The 21,345-nt window shown below is 35.8% G+C and overlaps 2 protein-coding genes across 4 annotated transcripts in view; one reads left to right on the plus strand and one right to left on the minus strand.

The window, feature by feature from the left end:
• Nucleotides 1-6,602, minus strand: part of LOC127834666 (calpain-5-like) — a 34,371-nt gene extending 27,769 nt beyond the window's left edge. Inside the window, exons 1-3 of one of the 2 annotated variants that reach the window (XM_052360690.1) lie at nt 6,555-6,602; nt 951-1,023; nt 585-716 (exon numbers count right to left, since the gene is read on the minus strand). In XM_052360690.1, coding sequence (XP_052216650.1) covers nt 585-716; nt 951-992 — 174 coding nt within the window. In that variant the 5' untranslated portion in view covers nt 993-1,023; nt 6,555-6,602. Of the gene's footprint in view, nt 1-584; nt 717-950; nt 1,024-6,503 lie in introns of both variants that reach the window. The other variant, XM_052360689.1, reaches the window with a different exon arrangement.
• Nucleotides 6,603-8,772: 2,170 nt separating this feature from the next.
• LOC127834715 (uncharacterized) overlaps nt 8,773-21,345 on the plus strand; it is a 41,239-nt gene continuing 28,666 nt past the window's right edge. The window contains exon 1 of one of the 2 annotated variants that reach the window (XM_052360733.1): nt 8,773-8,793. The gene's annotated coding sequence lies outside the window, so the exon portion shown is untranslated. Of the gene's footprint in view, nt 8,794-16,667; nt 16,825-21,345 lie in introns of those variants that run through there. The other variant, XM_052360734.1, reaches the window with a different exon arrangement.

The raw sequence follows: 21,345 nt of genomic DNA on the forward strand, positions 1-21,345 counted from the left end.
GGAGTCATCTGCCAGTCATGACCAATGTACCTATGAAGTTTCATAATCCTAGGCATAAGCATTCTTGAGTTATCATCCTATCCGAAAACCATTTTACTGTTTCGAGTCACTGTGACCTTGACCTTTGATCTAGTGACCTGAAAATCAATAGGGGTCATCTGCCAGTCATGATCAATGTACCTATGAAGTTTCATGATCCTAGGCCTTAGCATTCTTGAGTTATCATCCGGAAACAATTTTACTAGTTTGAGTCACTGTGACCTTGACCTTTGACCTAGTGACCTGAAAATCTATAGGGGTCATCTGCCATTCATGATCAATGTACCTATGAAGTTTCATGATCGTAGGCCTAAGCGTTCTTGTGTCAGCATCCGGAACCCATCTGGTGGACGGACCGACAGACGGACTAATTGACAGACCAACCTACATGTGCAAAACAATATACCCCCTCTTCTTCAAAGGGGGGCATAATACATATAATTACACAAATATATATATATAGAGATTGACACTGTGATTACTATAAGCCCCTTATAGGCCTTTAAGTTCCATTTACATAACAACAACCAGTATCAAAATAGCACCTTTGGCCTCTTCCATGTGACGCCTGTAAGTTTTCCACTGGAGAAGAAGAGGGACTTGTCCTGGGCAGGGAACTCTGGGTCCACAAAGTGGTTGCCGGACTTCTGACACTGCTTCTTCAGGCTGTAGTAGTCCTGCAGGTACAGGCATTTTAGACATTTTAATTTTATTCGCAGTGGCAAAAAATCTGGATAATTTAATTATTTTGATGAGTTTTTTTGTTGGTTTGATGCTTAAAAAAAAATCAATTTATGGAAAGCATAATTTTTATATAGAGGAGTGGGGCTTTTAGCTCAAACAAACTCAGTTTAAACCCTGATTTCACAAAGTACTTTGTACACATTTGATTTTACTTTAAATGTGCCTACCTGATTTTTATACTTCACGACCCCTTCACCGAACAGTGGCATGGCTTATACAGCAGTATTACCAGACTGGTATCTGCAAAAGAAAGCTGCAATATGTTGCTTCAGTACACTTCATGACAGCCATAAGAAAGCTGCAATATGTTGCTTCAGTACACTTCATGACAGCCATAAGAAAGCTGCAATATGTTGCTTCAGTACACTTCATGACAGCCATAAGAAAGCTGCAATATGTTGCTTCAGTGCACTTCATGACAGCCATAAGAAAGCTGCAATATGTAGCTTCAGTACACTTCATGACAGCCATAAGAAAGCTGCAATATGTTGCTTCAGTACACTTCATGACAGCCATAAGAAAGCTGCAATATGTTGCTTCAGTACACTTCATGACAGCCATAAGAAAGCTGCAATATGTTGCTTCAGTACACTTCATGACAGCCATAAGAAAGCTGCAATATGTAGCTTCAGTACACTTCATGACAGCCATAAGAAAGCTGCAATATGTTGCTTCAGTACACTTCATGACAGCCATAAGAAAGCTGCAATATGTTGCTTCAGTACACTTAATGACAGCCATAAGAAAGCTGCAATATGTTGCTTCAGTACACTTCATGACAGCCATAAGAAAGCTGCAATATGTTGCTTCAGTACACTTCATGACAGACATAAGAAAGCTGCAATATGTATCTTCAGTACGTACACTTCATTACAGCCATAAGAAAGCTGCAATATGTTGCTTCAGTACACTTCATGACAGCCATAAGAAAGCTGCAATATGTAGCTTCAGTACACTTCATGACAGCCATAAGAAAGCTGCAATCCGCACAGGCAGTCCGCACAGGCTAATCAGGGATGACACTTTCCGCCTAAACTTGATTTTCGGAAAGGAGGGACTTCCTTGAAACTAAAAATACCATTAAAGTGGAAAGTGTTGTCCCTGATTAGCCTGTGCGGACTGCATAGGCTAATCTGGAACGACACTTAACGCACATGAATTAAGCCCAGTTTTCTCAGAACACGACACAAATATGTGAGCAGCCTTCTGATAAAACTGGGCTTAATGTTATTGCAGACTAGCCTGCGCAGTCCTTGCACATTTCCCTGACTGACAACTGGACAGCTTCATTAAAAATTTCATGTTCAAACCAGTCACTGTGATGTGCATTGTTTTTTTCACATTTTTGGAATATGGCTGTACCCTTTGGATTGGGAAAAATTACGTTGTTTCAGTTAAAATTGGGAAATTGTAGTATTATTTTTGTTTGCTAACAAATACTAAAAAATTGAAAAAAATTATAATAAGACTAAGTGTTTACAATATTTTATCCTGTAAATTTTAACCAATTGAGCTGAATAAGGAATTTAACTAAATGCTGCAAGTTATTTAAAAACAAAAAAGTTCTTGTTTATTTTTTGGAAATCTTCAATTGCGATTTTTAGTCAGTTATTAGGGGAACAAGAGCTGTCACCATAGGATGACAAATGCCCCCCATAAATGCTTTGATAGAAGTTATGAGCATTTTACCATGCTAAATCCTTGAAATGCACTAAGTGACCCCGTGACCTAGTTTTTGACCCAGAATGACCCATATTCGAACTTGACCTAGATATTGTCTAGATACAACTTCTGACCAAGTTTGGTAAAGATCGGATGAAAAGTATTTTAAATAGAGAGCGGACACGAAAAGTGTGACAGACAGACTTACAGACGGACAGTGCGAAAACTATATACCCCCTTTTCTTCAAAAGTAAAAATATACACCTTTTAACATTAAGAATGGGGTTGAATAACCACCAAAAAAATTGACAATAAAAATACTGGTTTGCTTTACAATTTTAAAGGATATCGTTAAATATACAAGAAATTCTCGATGAGCTTATTTCTTGATATCTCATCTTCATTACCAAAAATGACTTACAAAAAGCATACAGTAAAGTCAATATCTCATGTGATAAACTGTGAATAAATTAAAATGACTTGTAGTTTTAATCAAATCTACCAACTTGTTATTATTTTTTGATTATTTAATAACCATCATTAGGATGTCAGGTATTATTCAGCTGTCATGGATTCTGACTTAAATAAAAAATAATGTTGAAAAACAAAGAAAAACAACAACTCTGTGAATGAAAGTGCTTAATTTATTTACATACACAGACTTGTATACATTTTTTTTTTCTAAACAAAACATAATCATTACCTTGCACTCATATTTCCCTTTGAAACAACAATAAAACCAGTTAAATACACAAGCCTTTAACAATTACAACAATTTTACCAATGACATCAATTAAATCTATGCCCCTAAAAACTGCAAACTGTCTGCAGACATCAAAGGTCTTTGATGTGAATGCCAGGTTGCAGCCAATTTTTAGGAAGTTAATCTATAAATGTGTAACACATCAGCAAGTGGCCATTTAAAACAGAATTTAATCAATACTACATGCACATACTGTCATTGTTTTTCCCAGGCTGTTTTAGCATGGCGCGGCGCCATGCCCTTTTTTTGTAGCGCCACGCTGCCCTGCCCTTTCAAAGCCATTTAGCGCCACACTTCCCTTTCCAAAGGCCGCTGCCCTGCCCTTTCATGAGCACCCGCTGTTTTCCAACCTTATTGATAACATCTTAATTGCCCCTTTACCAAACTTCTAAGCCTAGTATCAGATTATGGCCCCAAGGCAGCGAAGATTCGCGCGGTTGTGAATGAGTCATGTGTGAATAACCCCGTATCAATCGATAATGTCAGAGGCTATGTTATACCAAGCGCAATAATCAGTCGGTGATGTGTACTCCTCCACCATAAAATCGTGGACTGTTACTTCGGGGATTTTTGATGAACTCGATGTTATCCTCGTGGAAATCCTGCATTTCCTGCATAATTCAGTTATATCAAAACATATATTTTTACGCATATTTACATTTAAAAACGCAAAAAAAATCTTTATTGTTATTGTCTTTAAGATATTTAATTATTGAACACATTACTGAGACGTATACTAATTACAGAAAACGCGAATCGTGTATTAGGCGGACGTATTATACGATTTTAAGTTGCTATGCGCACCTGTCGCTTGCATCATTTTAACAAGATGGCTGACATACAGAATTAAATTGTGACTCGGCAAAAATGGCAAATAACGTCGCAAACGATAGAATTAACAATGGAGATCATACGTAACATTTAGAAGAAATAAATAAAAATGAAATGTCTGTGATAATCAACGATGCATAAACATGTTTTAGATAGCAACAACATATTTATTTGCAATCTACTTAGTGGATGTATGTCACGGAAACGAGTGTTTGCATATTGTTAGTGATCAGTTTACTCGCAATGTTAAACATCTGACAAGATTATCGTTAGAAAATGTGATAAGGCAAACATGGTTTCATTTATATGTTAGTGCATCTGTGTATAATCAGATTCATACATGTATGCATATATTGCTTTATTATGTTTGTCGTGCTGTACAGTGTATTGAAACAGCATGGAACTTAAATGTACATTGCAAGGTAAATATATTAATATAAATCAAAGTAAGTTAAATACATCATTTACCATTAAATGTGCTTGTTTATATTTTGTTTTTTTCCACAACTGCCTCTGCTGCGATTACATGTTTCTCCCTAATTCAGATATTCACGTAACGCTTTAGCTATTTTTTGCCTAAACTGCGCGCTAAAATGCACTTTTGAAAGTTATGCGCCATGCCCTTTGCCCTCCTGGGAAAAACACTACAGATACAGCATTAATGCGTTAGTTCCATTGAGAATGGCATGTTAGAAAACTATCTGACATTTTACTGGATTGGATTGATTGGATTTTAAACAGGTTTTAGGAAATACATTGTGTTGGCTTGAATTTAAATAGGAGGTTGCTTTACAGGTATTGTTTGTTAATGGATTAACAATGAAAAACCCAGAAATGCAAAAAGGTGTGTCCATCAAGAAACTTTTTAAAATATTTTTATGTTTTCAATTTCGATATTGTTTATGTTTACAAAAAAAGTAAAATAAATCTTAAAATGAAACATATCTTGTGATGTTTCTTTTTATTCCTTAAATTGTAAATATTGTCAATTTATTGAAACAAAGTTTAATATATTTATGTCATCACTCTCGATATTGTTAATTTATTATATGAAACATGTAAAATTAATCTTAAACTGAAAAACATTTTGTTTATGTATAATATTTAAAAATTAAAGCTTGAAATTGCTTGAAATGCATGTAAAGAATACATTTAACCTGAAAAATAAATCATGAAATAAAACAATGTTGATTTATGTTGCACAGAGGTGACAATCAAAGGTTTAAAAAATTTCCCATTATGATTCACACATATATGGTATTATTCACACCTTTCAGCCTATTATCAGTGGGACGAAACATCAAATCCCTCCCTACATAAATATCAGTGGCATGAACTGGAAGTAGTCCATATAAACAGACTCCCAGAGCCTTTGATAATTTTTGCTATGGTGGCTCTGGGAGTCCATATTCACTCGTTCACAAAGACAAGAGCAAATCTGCTCACAAATTTCGTGCGCATAACTAAACAGATGTCGTTCGAGACAAATTGAGGAAAATAATGAATAAACTTCATAAACATGTTAAATTTACCTGAATGGCAACCTAAGGATGTTATCCATTGCATGCACCCTATAAAAACGCGATTATGTTTCAACACACTTTTCTCGCTGACATGTTTATGTTTAAATTTGAATCAGTTTATTCTGTATCGAATACCACATCGTGTTCGACTTTAAAAGGCTCCAACACATAACCTGTCGTGCAAAATATTGGTGTACTGCGACCTAACCAATATTGGGTCAATTTTCCAATATGGCGGATACAGCGTACGAAAGAAAAACAAAGTCAATAAAAAACAATTATTTCTTGTTTTAATGGTATCATTTGGATGAGTTTGTGGTTTAGACAGGTAAACTTTAATAAGTTCTTGCAGTTTCAGTGTTCCTTAACCCTTGCATTGTTTATAACATTTTGCACCCATGGACAAGAGAGAGCGCATTGCAACTCTCCGCAGCCTATTGGGCTATAAAGCTGAGAGTTGAATTATTGCAACTGTAAGTGGCATGAAACGTCCATAACCCACTTAAACACCATGAAGTCCATAAGGAATAAATAGAAATCAAATTAAGTAGACTAGAAAATACTGATTACAATTTGACATTGCAAAAGAATAAGTTAAATATGACTGGATACTAAATTGCAAAAATAGACTTTATAATGTAAAAATAATCATTTCTGCTACATATTTCCCTGCCAGGTTTGATGTCTTAAATGACTGTGACAGACTTTTAAAATATATAGGGACCATGTATGCATTTCAACTGAATAATCAAGTGCTGCAAGAAGTGCCAGAATGCTAAGGAGAAAGTGTATACGTGAAGAAATGTACTTTGAATAATTAATTGCAAAGTAGACTGGCATTTACCAATAACAGTAAATAACAAAACAGCTTCAGCCACTTTTGCAAAATCCGCGTTGGTTTCTATGCAAATATTGTTTTAATGACTGCTGCAACAAATTACCTGCAAATTCTTAAGCAAACGACAACGCACAATTAAAAGATGTTAATCCACCTTAATTGCTTTTCCAGGTGCCCCACCTTTTCCGCTTGATAATAATTTGTGTCGTATTTCTAACAAATATTGAGGGTTACACTTAACTAAATACTAAGGTTACAACAATCTATAGGAGGTGAGTTTACACTAAATCCAATTCCCATAGGGTCTTATTATAAAATGGTCAACTTTCACTGCATTTTGATAGCATTTTCTTTATTTCAGATTGTGCACGCTTAAAGATGAGATTGCTATCTTTCGAAAATCTGTCAACGAGTTCCTATAGAAATACACCAAACTATTGAAAAGTCACATATAATATCCTCCAATTACCTTGAGTCGAGCGGTTAAGGAAACAACTTAAAGAATTTCTGAATTAATTCAAACAATCCCGCAATAAACGATGTACCTAAAAAGATTTATTTCATTCCCGTAAAATCCATGTCAAACGTGTTTACTTACAGCGTGTTCAACCACCCAAAGCCAATAGTTCCATACACACCCGCAATGACATACACTACGCGCGTTGATTACCTTGAGTCGAGAGGTCACATCCGAAAAGCGAGAGTACTCGATTGCAATAGGCATGAGGTCCATAAAACTTCAAAAATTCGATTCACTGAACAAATTCAGAGTAACTGAAAAATTAATTTAACTTTTTTTATTACTTCTATTTACCATTTAACAAGTTTCCGTTTTATCGATCGATCTTCTTTTGAGCAACATTGACACGAAAAAGTGCTCAAGAATTAGATTTTTCACAGACTTATGGCCCTTTGAAATTTTCCATTAATTGTATATATAGTGCATTTTTTGTCCAGGCTATTTCTCAGAAACTAATGACCGGAATTCAATGAAACTTTATGGGAAGCTTCACTACCAAGAGGACATGTGCATATTGTCAGCGGGTTCTTGTCAGATGATTTTTCACAGAGCTATGACCCTTTGAAATTTTCCATTAACTGTACATAAAGTGCAATTCTTGTCCGGGCTATTTCTCAGCAACTAATGACCGGAATTCAATGAAACTTTATGGGAATCTTCACTACCAAAAGGAGATGTGCATATTATCAGCCAGTTATGGTCCAATGATTTTTCACAGACTTATGACCCTTTGAAATTTCCCATTAACTGTACATATAGTGCAATTCTTGTCCGGGCGATTTCTCAGCAACTAATGACTGGAATTCAATGAAACTTTATAAGAAGCTTCACTACCAAGAGGACATGTGCATATTATCAGCCGGTTCTGGGCGGATGATTTTTCACATACTTATTGCCCATTGAAATTTTCCATAGTACATATATTGTAATTCTTGTCCGAGCTATTTCTCAGCAACTTATTACGGGAATTCAATGAAACTTTATGGAAAGCTTCACTACCAACAGGAGATGTGCATATTATCACCCGGTTAGGGTCGGATGATTTTTCACAGAGTTATAACCCTTTGAAATTTTCAATTCACTGTACATATACATATAGTGCAATTCTTGTCCGGGCTATTTCTCAGCAACTAATGACCGGAATTCAATGAAACTTTATGGGAAGCTTCACTTCCAACAGGAGATGTGCATATTATCAGCCGTTTATGGTCGGATATTTTTTTCACAGAGTTATGGCCCTTTGAAACTTTCTATAAACTGTACATATAGTGCAATTCTTTTCCGGGCTATTTCTCCCCAACTCCTGACTGGAATGCATTGAAGCTTTATGGGAAGCTTAACTACCTTGAGGAGATGCGCATGTTATTTGTGGGTTCTGGTTAGATGATTTATATAGAGAGTTATGGCCCTTTGAAATTTTTAAATTGCTAAACCATCCATCGTATTATTTTGTCCAAAGTTATGCCCCTCAAGAAGTTTCCTTTTATCTGAATATATAGCGCAATATTGCGACGAATAACACTTTGGGGAGCATCACCCGTCTCCGACGATTTCTTGTTTCTTTTGTTTTAAGATTGTATTCTTCATTTCTAACTGGAGCTTTTTATATCCAATGTTTACATTTATCAATATAAAGCATTTAATGACAAACTTCAAAACATGCCAAAATCTGTTAAAAGGCCTCTTTATTACGGTGACTTAATTAAAAAAAATATTCTCTTTTGTATTTTTCATTCAAAATAATTGAAAACAAAAAGGAAAAAATATTCTTGACAATTTGTCAATTCCTTTCAATATGTATGTTTGCAGACGCACGTCACAATACAAAGTGGAACGAAAACAATAGCTGAAAAAAAACTGGGTAAAATGTAATGTGTGTACTTTATTCACATTTTGCATTTAAGTCATTGTTAAAGGACGATCTAAGCGCGAGCAAGACATTCTTAGATTGATCGCAAAAGCAAACCCATCTAAATATGAAAGTGGAAGCCCAATTACTTCTGAGAATGTAAAATGGTCTAAATGTCGGAAACGACGTCTTAGCGGTTAATAATAAGAGCCTGGTTATGGAAAAAAAAACTGTGCTTAATTAATAATGTGCGTAAAGTGTGATTCAAAATTAGCCTGTTTAGTCCGCACATGCTTATCAACGGAAACACTATAAGCTTTTATGGAATTTGCGTTTAAAAGATGTCTCTTCTAAACGAAAATCCAATTTAGACGAAAAGTGTCGTCAATGATGCAACTGTTCAGACTTCGAAAAACGCACATAAATTAAGCCCAGTTTCCCCCAAAACAAGGCTCATTAAACTCAAAAAAAACAGTGTCTTCAATGGGCCTCCTGATCCACCACTCTTGTAGCCCTATAATGTATTTCTATTACCGTTCCGACTAATACTACAATTACTGCTACCGTTACTTTTAAATTTGAAATTCATACATTTCATTTTCTTTGATATTTTTTTTTTAATATGGCAAGGGATTTGCAAACGAACAAAAAGCCTGAATAGGAATTATTTCCATATTGGAAATAAATGCTTATTTTACATGCACCGCCCATGCATATTTACTGTTGTTCTCTGACATGCCAATAGGCAGTTATTGGCATCGTCTTTTTCAGAGCGTTTGATTTGCAACACCAAAAGTGACCTTATCGGACAAACGTAACACCACATTTTCACGAAGGAAAATACAGGAACTAATTTGTCGATTTATTTTCGTTAGCTGGGGTTAGACGAAAGAAAATTACAAGACAAATTATCATTATTGTGGCGCTATTTTCCACGAGGAGCGATATTTCCGGCTGTTAACTCACACACCGGAAATTCATCAGCCTTAATGATTGTCAGATGAACGCGTATAGAGAATTAAATAAAATTATTAACAAATTAACACGGACATGGTCTTATAGAAAACCGTCCCTAATGTGTCGAATAGTAACGATCAAATACGCATTTATTTGTTTTATTTACTATTTGTTTAAAGTCTGCACAATCAATATTAACGTTTGCCAACAAAGAATGCTAGTATGGATATGGATCAATAAAGCATAACATTTTTAAAATGCACGTTCACTAAACAGCAAATACATGCAAGTCATCGAGGAAACATTATATGTATGCATACTTGTATATCATACTAAAAATCCACAACGTTCGACGGGTTTCGAACAATGTTTAAGCTCCTGTAGAGCTGTAACTTGCAGCAAAAACTGCATGAAAGCTTTCATTTCAAGCGAAAATATCATGTAGAGCTATCACTACTAGCGAAAACTAAATGTATAGCTATCACTTATAGCAAAAACTGAATGCATAGCTATCACTTATAGCGAAACTAGATGTATAGCTATCACTTATAGCGAAAACTATATGTATAGCTATCACTTATAACGAAAACTGTATGTATAGCTATCACTTATAGTGAACATTACACGTAAAGCTATCAGTTATAGGAAGAACTATATGTATAGCTATCACTTAAAGCAAACACTTCATGTATGTAACAAGAACTACATGTCAAGCTATCAGTTATAGCAAGCACTACATGAATGCAAATGTAGCTATCACTTATAGAAAGAATTACAGGTAAAGCTATCAGTTATAGCAAGAACTACATGTATTTCTATCAATTATAGCAAGAAGTAGATGAATAGCTATCACTTTTAGCAAGAACTACATTCATAGCCATCAGTTATAGCTAGAGCTAAATGTATAGCTATCAATTATAGCAAGAACAACATGTATAGCTACCACGTCTAGCACGAATTGCATGCATAGCTAGCACTTATAGCAAGAATTACATGTAACGCTATCATAAATAGCACTAACTACATGTATAGCTATCACTTATAGTAAGAAATTACATGTATAGCTATCACTTATAGCGAAAACTATACGATAGGTATCACTTTTAGCAAGGAATTACATGTACAGGTATCACTTATAGGAATAACTCCATTTACAAATATCACTTATAGCATGAGCTACCTGTTTTGCTATAATTTATAGCAAGAACTACATGTATATCTATCAGTTATATGGAAAACTACATTTATAGCTATCACTTATAGCAAGAACTGCATGTATATCTATCACATACAGCAAGAACTGCATGTGTAGCTATCACTTATAGTAAGAATTACATGTGTAGCTATCACTTATAGCAAGAACTACATGTATAGCTATCAGTTATATCGAAAACTACATGTATAGCTATCACATACAGCAAGAACTGCATGTATATCTATCACTTACAGAAAGAATTACATGTATAGCTATCACGTATAGCAAGAACTACATGTATAGATATCACTTATAGCGAAAAATACATGAAAACAATCATTTACAGCTATAAATAATTATACTTACAGCGAAAACTACTTGTGTAGCTATAACTTATAGCGAAAATTAGATGTATAGCATTCACTTCAGGCGAAAACTACATGTATAGCCATCACTTATAGCGAAAACTACATGTATAGCTATCACTTATAGCGAAAATAACAAATAGTCATATACATAGAGTTATAGCTTACATATGAAACTACCGTCAATATTTAGCTGTCACATATGCAGAGGTTTGACAATAAAAACCGTGTTGTATGTGTTACTTTCTTTTGTCTGATTGTCTGTACCTCTGTGTGTCTGACACAAATTTTAAACTCGCATCAGTTAGAAATGAAGTTGTGCATGCTAAATTTACTTTTTGCTGGGCCGGACGTGTACAATCCTGCCGAGATAACTGCCCGAGGGCCTCTAGGATTTTTTTCTTCAAGAAATAGCAATACAGTAGTCTAGAGAACCCTTTTGTTCACTGTATTCACACAAAACCAGTGCTTTCAATTACAAAGGGCAAACGTTAAAACAACTATAATGTAGGCATTCTATACATAGATGATGACGTCACTACGTTATTGTCACCTCTATACTAAGACGCATCACATTCCCCTGGTTTCGGGAAGTATGCTTTCACCAAAGTAGTTCTGCGTAGGAATGAAAATGTTATAATTAATGAAAAATCGTTTTTTAATTGTGTATTTAAAACGGAATGTTGTTTAAATAAATGTTATTTTAATATGTTTTAATGTGATTTTGAATCTCTATTAAGACTGATAGTGATTATCAGAAGCACGATTACCTGACCTACATTCGCTTTCACTTTTCACTCGTAAAAGAAGTGCTTCCCACAATTCCTTTCGCGTTAGTACACAGGTCAGTATCAACAACGCATAGATTACCGGAATTAGTTTGCGTGTGTAAACGCAAAGCAACCTAACGAACTCCCACAATGTCTGAAATGCCGTACAGTCGTTGAGAACTTTTGTTCGACGAGACGTCGTTCTAAATGTCAAACGTTGTTATTTACTGTTAATGTGCTGTTCTTGTAAGTCAATACATATCGTATAAACAATTCCACCAATGTGTTTCCTTTTCTAATAAGTCTGACACGCACGACGAATAAGCAAATGTTTACTACAATTCGTCATTGCACTTTATTCGTCATTATCACACGCTGTGAAAACAAAACTGTATATGTGACATTGGTTGTTTGGTCCTCTGACAGAATAAAACGTAGACGTAGATAGGCCAATGAAAAGGCTATGTCGACAATTTCAACAAATCTTTGTAATTAACTAAGACAAAACATGTCGAATGACTAGTTGTAATAAAGCCTGTGAGCCCTAATGACATCCGATTTGTCTACGCTACGTTCCTGTTTGTATCGGTATGGTCACGCCAGTTATGGCTAGTGAACAGAAATAACACGCTGTTGTTGTTGTATTTAAGAGTTTATTAACAGTCTTACCTGCGTCTCCTTGACATCATTTAGTGTCGACCTGCCCCTGTGACCTTTCATGGGAAAATATGTCACCCCATTAGTGCAAAAGGGTACCACGTTGTTTTTTTCTAATTTCAATGTCACATGGTACCTTTGTGCACCAATAGGGTAATTTTATTTTGAGCCAAAGTTGGTCACATTTACCTGGGCTACCCAGGTATTCGCGAACGAAATAATTTTGATCCAAATAGACCTGTGCATGGTGGCCTATGAGACCTTAATGTGCTCTGGAAGACAATATAAAGTCAATGTCTGGTTTCTCTAAAAAGGACGTGGTTACTCTGCAATTGGAGTGCTGACAATTTGCAAACGATCTTATTCCTGTCCCACGCGCGCTGCGCAGCCTTTATGACCGCTCTTGACGGCACCAGCTGTCGACCCGAAACCCAGAACGGGTTCCCCAGTACGTTGAGCGTACTAAGTACCGCTGTCCTGAGACACTTCCATTATATTCATAAGGCCACCCCCTCAACGTCCTTGACTGCATCGCTACTTCAGGCATGCCCGTCCGTCCTCTTAGCTGTCAAATCCGCTGTCCCGCTGCTCCCGTCCCACATTATAGTGGCAACCCCTAAACCACTATATCTTCCTCCTATATGGACAATTAGCATTTCCTTTTGTGACGCCGATCTTCGAGTTCTGGAAGACAGCGAACTTAGCGAAAGAGGCTAGAGGGGTGACGGTACATGCTGGATAAGCAGAGCCGCCCGAAGGAGTTCCCCTATCCGACCTTCCTCCGACGATGTAGTGAAAACCACTATCCAGCTATGGACAATTACCATTTCGGTTGGCGATTCTTAGGAGTCTTCAAGAAAATCTTCTGCGGGTGATTTTCGCCCCGGTCGCGAGGTGCACGCTCTAGCTGCTAACCGAGAGAAATAATACTTTAGAAAACCCTTAAAGATAAGGGCGCGTTGCGGCTTTTGCCTTTGAAAAGGGCACAGTGGCGCTTCAGAACGGCGGTATGGCGCAGCGCCACGTTATAGGGGCATTAGAAAAATACTAATTTAGGCAAGTTCTATTACAGTTATTTTGTCTCAAACGCTTCATGGTTTAACATCTATTTAGCAAGATATTTCATTTGGAGACCAAATATGTCACATGCTCGAAAAAGCATAACATGAATATGTATGTTTTATTGATATTTTCTCTGCTTTATGGTGGGCCGCCCTGTTATCTTGACTGCTGAATCGTCCCTGGTTAGCCTGAGGGTTCTGGACAGGCGAATCTTGGAGGACATTTAACGCACTTGCAATAAGCCCGGAATCGGACTCATATTCAGTAGGCCATAAGTGCGCTCCCTTTAAAATGATGAATTATTTTTAATGAGTCATGTTTAAATTTGATTTATTTTAAGTTCGGACAATTGACGTCTTTAGATATGCACAAAGTAAGAACAAGTCATTGTGTTTATCAATTAGAAGTTTCGAGTTTAAGTATCTTCTCTGAAATTGATCGTGCTGTATGGAAATTTGTTTCTTCCAATCACAAGACATTCTTTAACAATTTATAGTTTTTCTCCCCTGCTGGTGAAGCAAAAATATTACTTTGTTTATTTTAAGTTTTAAGGAACCTGCTTGTCTTTATTTAATGACAGCGGCATTTACCTTATTAAAAGTAAGTATATGGGCCGTTTCGCGACAAACCTTGCTTTGATGAAATACCAAAAGAGATGTTTATATACCTATCTGTATTTCGATTTAAAAAAAAATAAATATCGTTGTATTATTGTTAACCCATTAATGCCCAGCCTCTAGAATAAAGGCCTTTCCAAACAGCGTAGACCAAGATGAGATGCCGCATGGTGCGGCGTCTCATCTGGGTCTGCGCTGTTTGCTTAACGGAATTTATGTAAAAAATATTCTAAATATAGAAATAAATATACTAGACATCGCTATTTTTTTAAATAAATTGATCCAAATTAGAAGGATGGGCATAAATGGGTTAATTGCAAACGAAATTAAATGCCGAGTGTCAGCAGGCTAGTCGTTTCACTCATATCAATATTAACAATAATACAGCTAAATTAATACAAAAAATCGAAATATACATATGTATTTAAAAATCTCTTTACATGAACATATGTCACTTATACATGTTTGTTCCACGGAGCTAATTATATATAACTGACCAATGATTATTTCAGGCAAATTATTTCATTAATGGTGGGAAAATCCATAGTTTAACAATTGTCAAACGCTCCTCTGAAAATGTAGGGTCTCAACTTAAGTCTATCTAGAGAGGCTCAACATGCACGAGGACTTTGATGCAATTTATAGGTTAAAAGCTGTTAGAGAAAATGCGCCTCGCTCGGAGAAAACAGGGATTAATGCATGTGCACAAAGTGACGCCCCAGATTAGCCTGTGTAATCCGAATTGGCTAATAATAGTAGATAATTTGCGTCTAGACTAGATTCTCGCTTAGAAGAAACTACCTTTAAACGAAAAAATCCAGTGATAATTATCGTATCGGCTTAGCCTGTGCTGAATAGGCTCATTTGGGATGAGACTTTAAGCACACGAATTAATCCCTGTTTTCACTGAGCGCGGGTCAAATTTATCATTGACGTCGATGTCAAATTTGTTTTTAAAACAGTTGATAGTGAATACATTTTCCAGATGATTTGGCCCAAAGGTCAGCCATGCTGGTTTGTGGGAAACTATTATTAAACGCATTTAAGTTAACAGAAGAACATGTTTAACAATTGTTATATATAGCAATATGTGACAAAAAAATAGCTGCACATGCTCGGACTCTGTCTTAAGGCCTGTTCTCGCATGAGACGGCTTATGTCTACAGCTACACTGTTCGGATAAGCCATAAAACCCATTTTTGCACGACGTGGCTCTTATCTAGAGCTACATTGCTTATTTTCTGAAGCTGCGATATTCGTATATGTTCTTAGGCAAATTTTCCTATGTCCGACTCATAACTACATTTTTCGGAAATGTCAATAGGTCCATTTTTTACGGCATGGCATATATCTGGAATTTGACTGTTCGGTTATTGTTTAAGGTATCTTTTTGTACCGCGGGGCTAATTTCTGGAGCTACACTGTTTCGGATATGTTTAAAGTCACTTTGAATGTCTATTTTCGCATGGCATTGATATATCTGGAGCAACAATGTTCCAATGTCGTCTAAGGCCCATTTTCGCACGACATGGCTCATATGTGCAATTACTTTGATCGAATATGTTCTAAGGCCCATTTATGCACCACATCTGGATCAACCCTGTTCGAATATGTTCTTATGCCCATTTCCCGGTGCCACGTCTTATATCTGGAGATATACTGTCTGAATTGTAATAGCTTTCATTTCAGCACTATAATGATCGTAATTTGAACTGCAATGTTCGAATATGCCCGAAGGCCTATTTTCACACTACACGGCTCACATCTGGATCAACACTGTTCGGATATGTCTTCATGACTATTTTCAAAATAAATATCGCATATTCTACTAACATACTAGTTCAGTTAATTTGTGAACACATAGCACCTTCTCCGAAAACATCATGGCACAAAGCACACTTTGCAAGCACGGGCCTTTAAGCGGTGTGCGCAAGGTACGTATGCATCGTATTTAATACAAATAATTTGAATAGAAACCACATAAACGTTTGGTGTGCCTTTTTTCTTTCTTTTATTATAAAACATGAGTTAACATGATTATTAAAGTTTATTTCGAATTAACGAAAGAAAATTGTTAAAGTTGCTTTCAAATTCAACTTTGCGAATACATACAAAAGACATTCGAGCATCAACATTACATTATGTATATCATTTACATTATTTTTTTTCTATTATTATCATTTACTAATTTTTGTTTACAAAAAATTGTTCCAAACATAAATTATGTTGTTTATTCATTCATATAATTTGCAAGAAAACGACATGTGCGTTCGACATCGTGACGTCATAGCGGCGCTTGATTCTGATTGGCTTGCTAAAGACCACAGTCGTCATGTATTCGACACCAATAAGCTGCTAATGCCGATATATAACGGAGCATTTCTGTGCCATACGCTGGAAACCAAACGACTGGAATTGGCACTCGTTTTTAAGTAGGTTTATTTTTCAATATTTAATGTTATAAACTTAGCATGTAACAATGTGTATCACGAGTAATTATTTATTGATTGTTCACACTTGTTACATTTAAAAATTTACTTTTTTAATTTTACCAATTTTAGTATTATGTGATCTTAATATTTGCGTTCAGATATAAATATATTGCCTTGAGTTTTCCTAATTATATTTACTACATTTAAAACTATTCATTTCTGATATTTGTATTATCGAACTTATCTTCTCAATACCGTCGTGTGTTAATGTGTGCACTTTGTCGTCCGGATGCTCAGCTTTAAGACGAAATGGTTACATTTGAGTCGTGTTCTGAGAAAACTGGGCATAATGCATGTGCGTAAAGTAACGTCCCATATTAGCCTGTGCAGTCCACACAGGCTAATCAGGGACGACACTTTCCGCTTTTATAACATTTTTTGTTTAAATAAAGTCTCTTCTTAGCATATCTAATCTGGGACGACACTTTATGCACATGCATTATGCCCAGTTGTCTACGAAAGCGACTCAAATGATTACATTTCTACATATTATAGGGCTGATTTGCTAACAACTTTCGCGACCGGTTACGCTAACAGCGGTTTTGGACCCATTCATTTCCGTTTATTAAATAATAAATCTATAAATATTGTGTTCATTGTAAATAAATAATTGTGGTCATATTATATGTATATGTATGATAACATGTACCTTGTTTTATGAATCGTATATAAGTATAAAGTTAACAATTTTTATCTTAAATGTCCGTTAAAGCTTTGAGCATCCGTGCTCGGTGCAGCACTTCAATTCGGGTTTATTGGCAGATAAATACCTATAAAGCGAACATGTTCCTTCATATTTCAAAAAGTTCTGTTATGTTCCACTGTGTTTGCAATTTTCAGCATAAAAACAACCGACTAATATATTTTGTTTATTATTGAAGTATGCACTCACTAGCTACTTGCTTTGCATCACCATAATTATTTGACGCATTCTACATTATTGTGATACAAATTATCGGGTCTACGCATCTGCGTTATAGAGATATCACAATGTGCATATTGTATAAATTAACGAAACAAAACGAAAAACTAGACAAAAATACACCTGGGTTTTCGGACTCAAATTAGACCTGATTCGCGTCATGCAAAAACATGTCTTATGTCATATGCAGCAGTCTGGTCAGGAGCTACCCTGCGGACTGCACAGGCTAATATGGGAGACGGCACTTAATGCGAATGTATTAAGCACCGTTTTCATTGAGCGAGGCTCGTGTATTCATGGTATTTAGTACAAAGGGACATGATTAAAAATTGGCATGCTACCAATTATATGGAAACAAAACTCTGACATAGTATTGAACTTTGAAAAGTTATATATTTTTATATATTGATTGATTGACTGATTGAGTCATGAATCGATGCACTTGTCCGTCATAAATCGATGCACTTGTAAGTCATGAACATATTTTTTTTGCAAATTTATGAGTATTGTAACATGACCACGTAAAATAATAACACATTATTGTTTAATACCATATACAATTGTTTATATGTACACTGTCAAGTTGTATTCATGCTTTAATATTCATTTTTACGTATTATATAGGCAAGTGTCTTAACCCTTAAAGCGCTGGAGCTGAATTTTAAAGACCTTTGCAAACAGTTTGGATCCAGATGAGACGCCACAGAACGTGGCGTCTCATCTGGATCCAAACTGTTTGCTACTCTGATAGTATTCTTTGAAAAAAAATCGAAGAAAATGCTAATTTTAGAAATTCTGCAGACGACATTTTAGCAGACGACAAATTTCCCAGCATGCAAAGGGTTAAAAGACCAACGCGTGGTAACAATAACTCCTCTGATGACAATGTTATAATAGTTTCGGAGTTATGTTTTATTACATGTGTATGTGTGACGATGATTCCATGAATATTTGAGTCTTGTTCTGAGAAAACTGGGCTTAATCCTTGTGCGTAAAGTGTCATCCCAGATTAGCCTGTGCAGTCCGCCCAGGCTATATCAGGGACGACACTTTCCGCCGAAACATTATTTTCGGTCAGAAGGGACGACACTTTACGCACAGGCATTATGCCCAGTTTTCTCAGAACGCGACACATTTAAACGGAATCGCAGCCGGTAACATACAAGCAGTGTCCCACGTAAACGGCATCATGCCATAAAGAGCCAGCGAAGATCTCGACCAGCTTTCAGAATTCGCGCAGTCTAGTTACCCTGTTCGATATAAAGCCACGCATGCGTTTGGGGTATCGTGAGCGGACTCAATGAATCATCATTAAGTCCGCCATAAAGCCACGCATGCTTTTCGGTTATCATGAGCGGAGTAATGAAGCTTCATTAAAGTATGCATGCCTGTCTGAAGCTACACTTTTTGAATATGTCTTAAGTCCCATTTTCGCATAACGCGGTACATATTATTCTACCGAAAACACGTGCATTTTCCCTCTTCTCGGTTTGTTTGATTGTAATCCATGTCCTGTAAAACTATTCACTCTCCCTGATCGATTTAAATAACGTATTTCATCCCTTTTGTGGGCTTTTGCAGAAAACATTTTTGAATCGTAATGTATTCCATTTGGTTGCTGTGGTAAAAAGCATTATTGCACTTGGCATTTAATGTGAAATATTCCTCTAGTTTTAAATATATTCTCTTCAGCCAGTTTAAAAGACTTCCAGCAAAATATATTTAAGTATACTTGACAGTATACGGGGTACATGTAAGTAATATCCAAGCCGACAATGAACAATCGAGCCTTATTAAGTTGCACGCACAAACATAAAGCTTAGTTTTCCCAGAACAAGGCTTAACCCTTTACCTTTTAGATACGTATTTAAAACTTTACCTCTTAGAAACGTATTTACCCCTTTACCTCTTAGATACGTATTTATCCATTTACCACTTAGATACGTATTTAGCCCTTTACCTCTAAGATACGTATTTAAGCCTTTACCTCTTAAATACGTATTTAACCCTTTACCACTTAGATACGTATTTAACCCTTTCCCTCTTTGATACGTATTTAACCCTTAACCAATTAGATACGTATTTAACCCTTACCACTTAGATACGTATTTAACCCTTTAACACTTAGATACGTATTTTACCCTTTACCACTAAGATACGTATTTAACCCTTTACCACTTAGATACGTATTTAACCCTTTACCACTTAGATACGTATTTAACCTTTTACCACTTAGATACGTATTTAACCCATTACCACGTAGATACGTATTTAACCATTTACCACTTAGATACGTATTTAACCCTTTACCACTTAGATACGTATTTTACCCTTTACCACTTAGATACATATTTAATCCTTTACCACTTAGATACGTATTTATACCTTTACCACTTAGATACGTATTTAACCCTTTACCACTTAGATACGTATTTAAACCATTACCATTAAGATACGTATTTAACCCTTTACCCCTTAGGCAACTCCAAATTGATATGTTGGTCTACGGATTATTTTGAAAAAAAGTTGAAGAGGCGAGCGAAAAAAAAAATTAAACAAGAAAATTCTCGAGCGAGCGAAGAGCGAAGAATAAAATAAATCACATTTCGATACAAAATTTTTGCATTATCAAGAGATACAGGTTTAAGCAGCTATATTTTACATTCAAATCAATTCTTATATAAAGAATATATATCGGCCTCATATTTATAGGAGTAAGTTGCATATGACCTTTGACCACGAAATATACGTGTAACAGTATCATTGAAGTGAGGGACACAGGTCTACCTACTACTGCTCATATTTGTTTGAAGTTTTAAACAGTGAAAGTTGTGAAAAGGTATACCATGTTGCAAGCTTTGAATAGGTATACCATGATGCAAGCTTTGATGAGGTATACCATGTTTCAAGCTTTGATAAGGTATACCATGTTGCAAGCTTTGATAAGGTATTCCATGTTGCAAGCTTTGATACGGAATACCATGTTGCAAGCTTTGGTACGGAATACCATGTTGCAATAGCACTTGAAGAGGGACAATAATCAAAATGATAATGACAGACAGTCAGACAAAGGTCATGCATATAATCCATTGTCGCTACCTTATTTTAAAAGGGGGGCTAGTACGGTATTGTATTTTTTCTAAAATAAATTTATACATTACAAAGAACTTATTTGATGTTTCTGAAATACACGGACCTAGCTGTTAAACATGTTCCTTCAACCATGTATTTTAAAAACCATAAAAACCATAAAACATATACCCTGTGAAACTTTTAGAACCAGCATTTAAAGATTTTATGTTTATTTTTTGTTTACTTAAATACCGTCCATATGTCCATTAAATGAAGAAAAAGTATTTTTTAAATCTTACGTCATGTTTCCCGATGTTGTTTGAAATTGAACATGCTTCAACGGTATCTGCTGATAGTTGCATGTTCGAACGTAAACAAACACATTCAAATACGTCACAGAACGTAGAAGAAATGTTTATACTAACCCGCGTAGCGGGCGTTGACCGTTCATACATATGGAAATTTAG

The sequence above is a fragment of the Dreissena polymorpha genome, chromosome 6, assembly GCF_020536995.1.
Source record: "Dreissena polymorpha isolate Duluth1 chromosome 6, UMN_Dpol_1.0, whole genome shotgun sequence".
Classification (NCBI taxonomy): Eukaryota; Metazoa; Mollusca; class Bivalvia; order Myida; family Dreissenidae; genus Dreissena; species Dreissena polymorpha.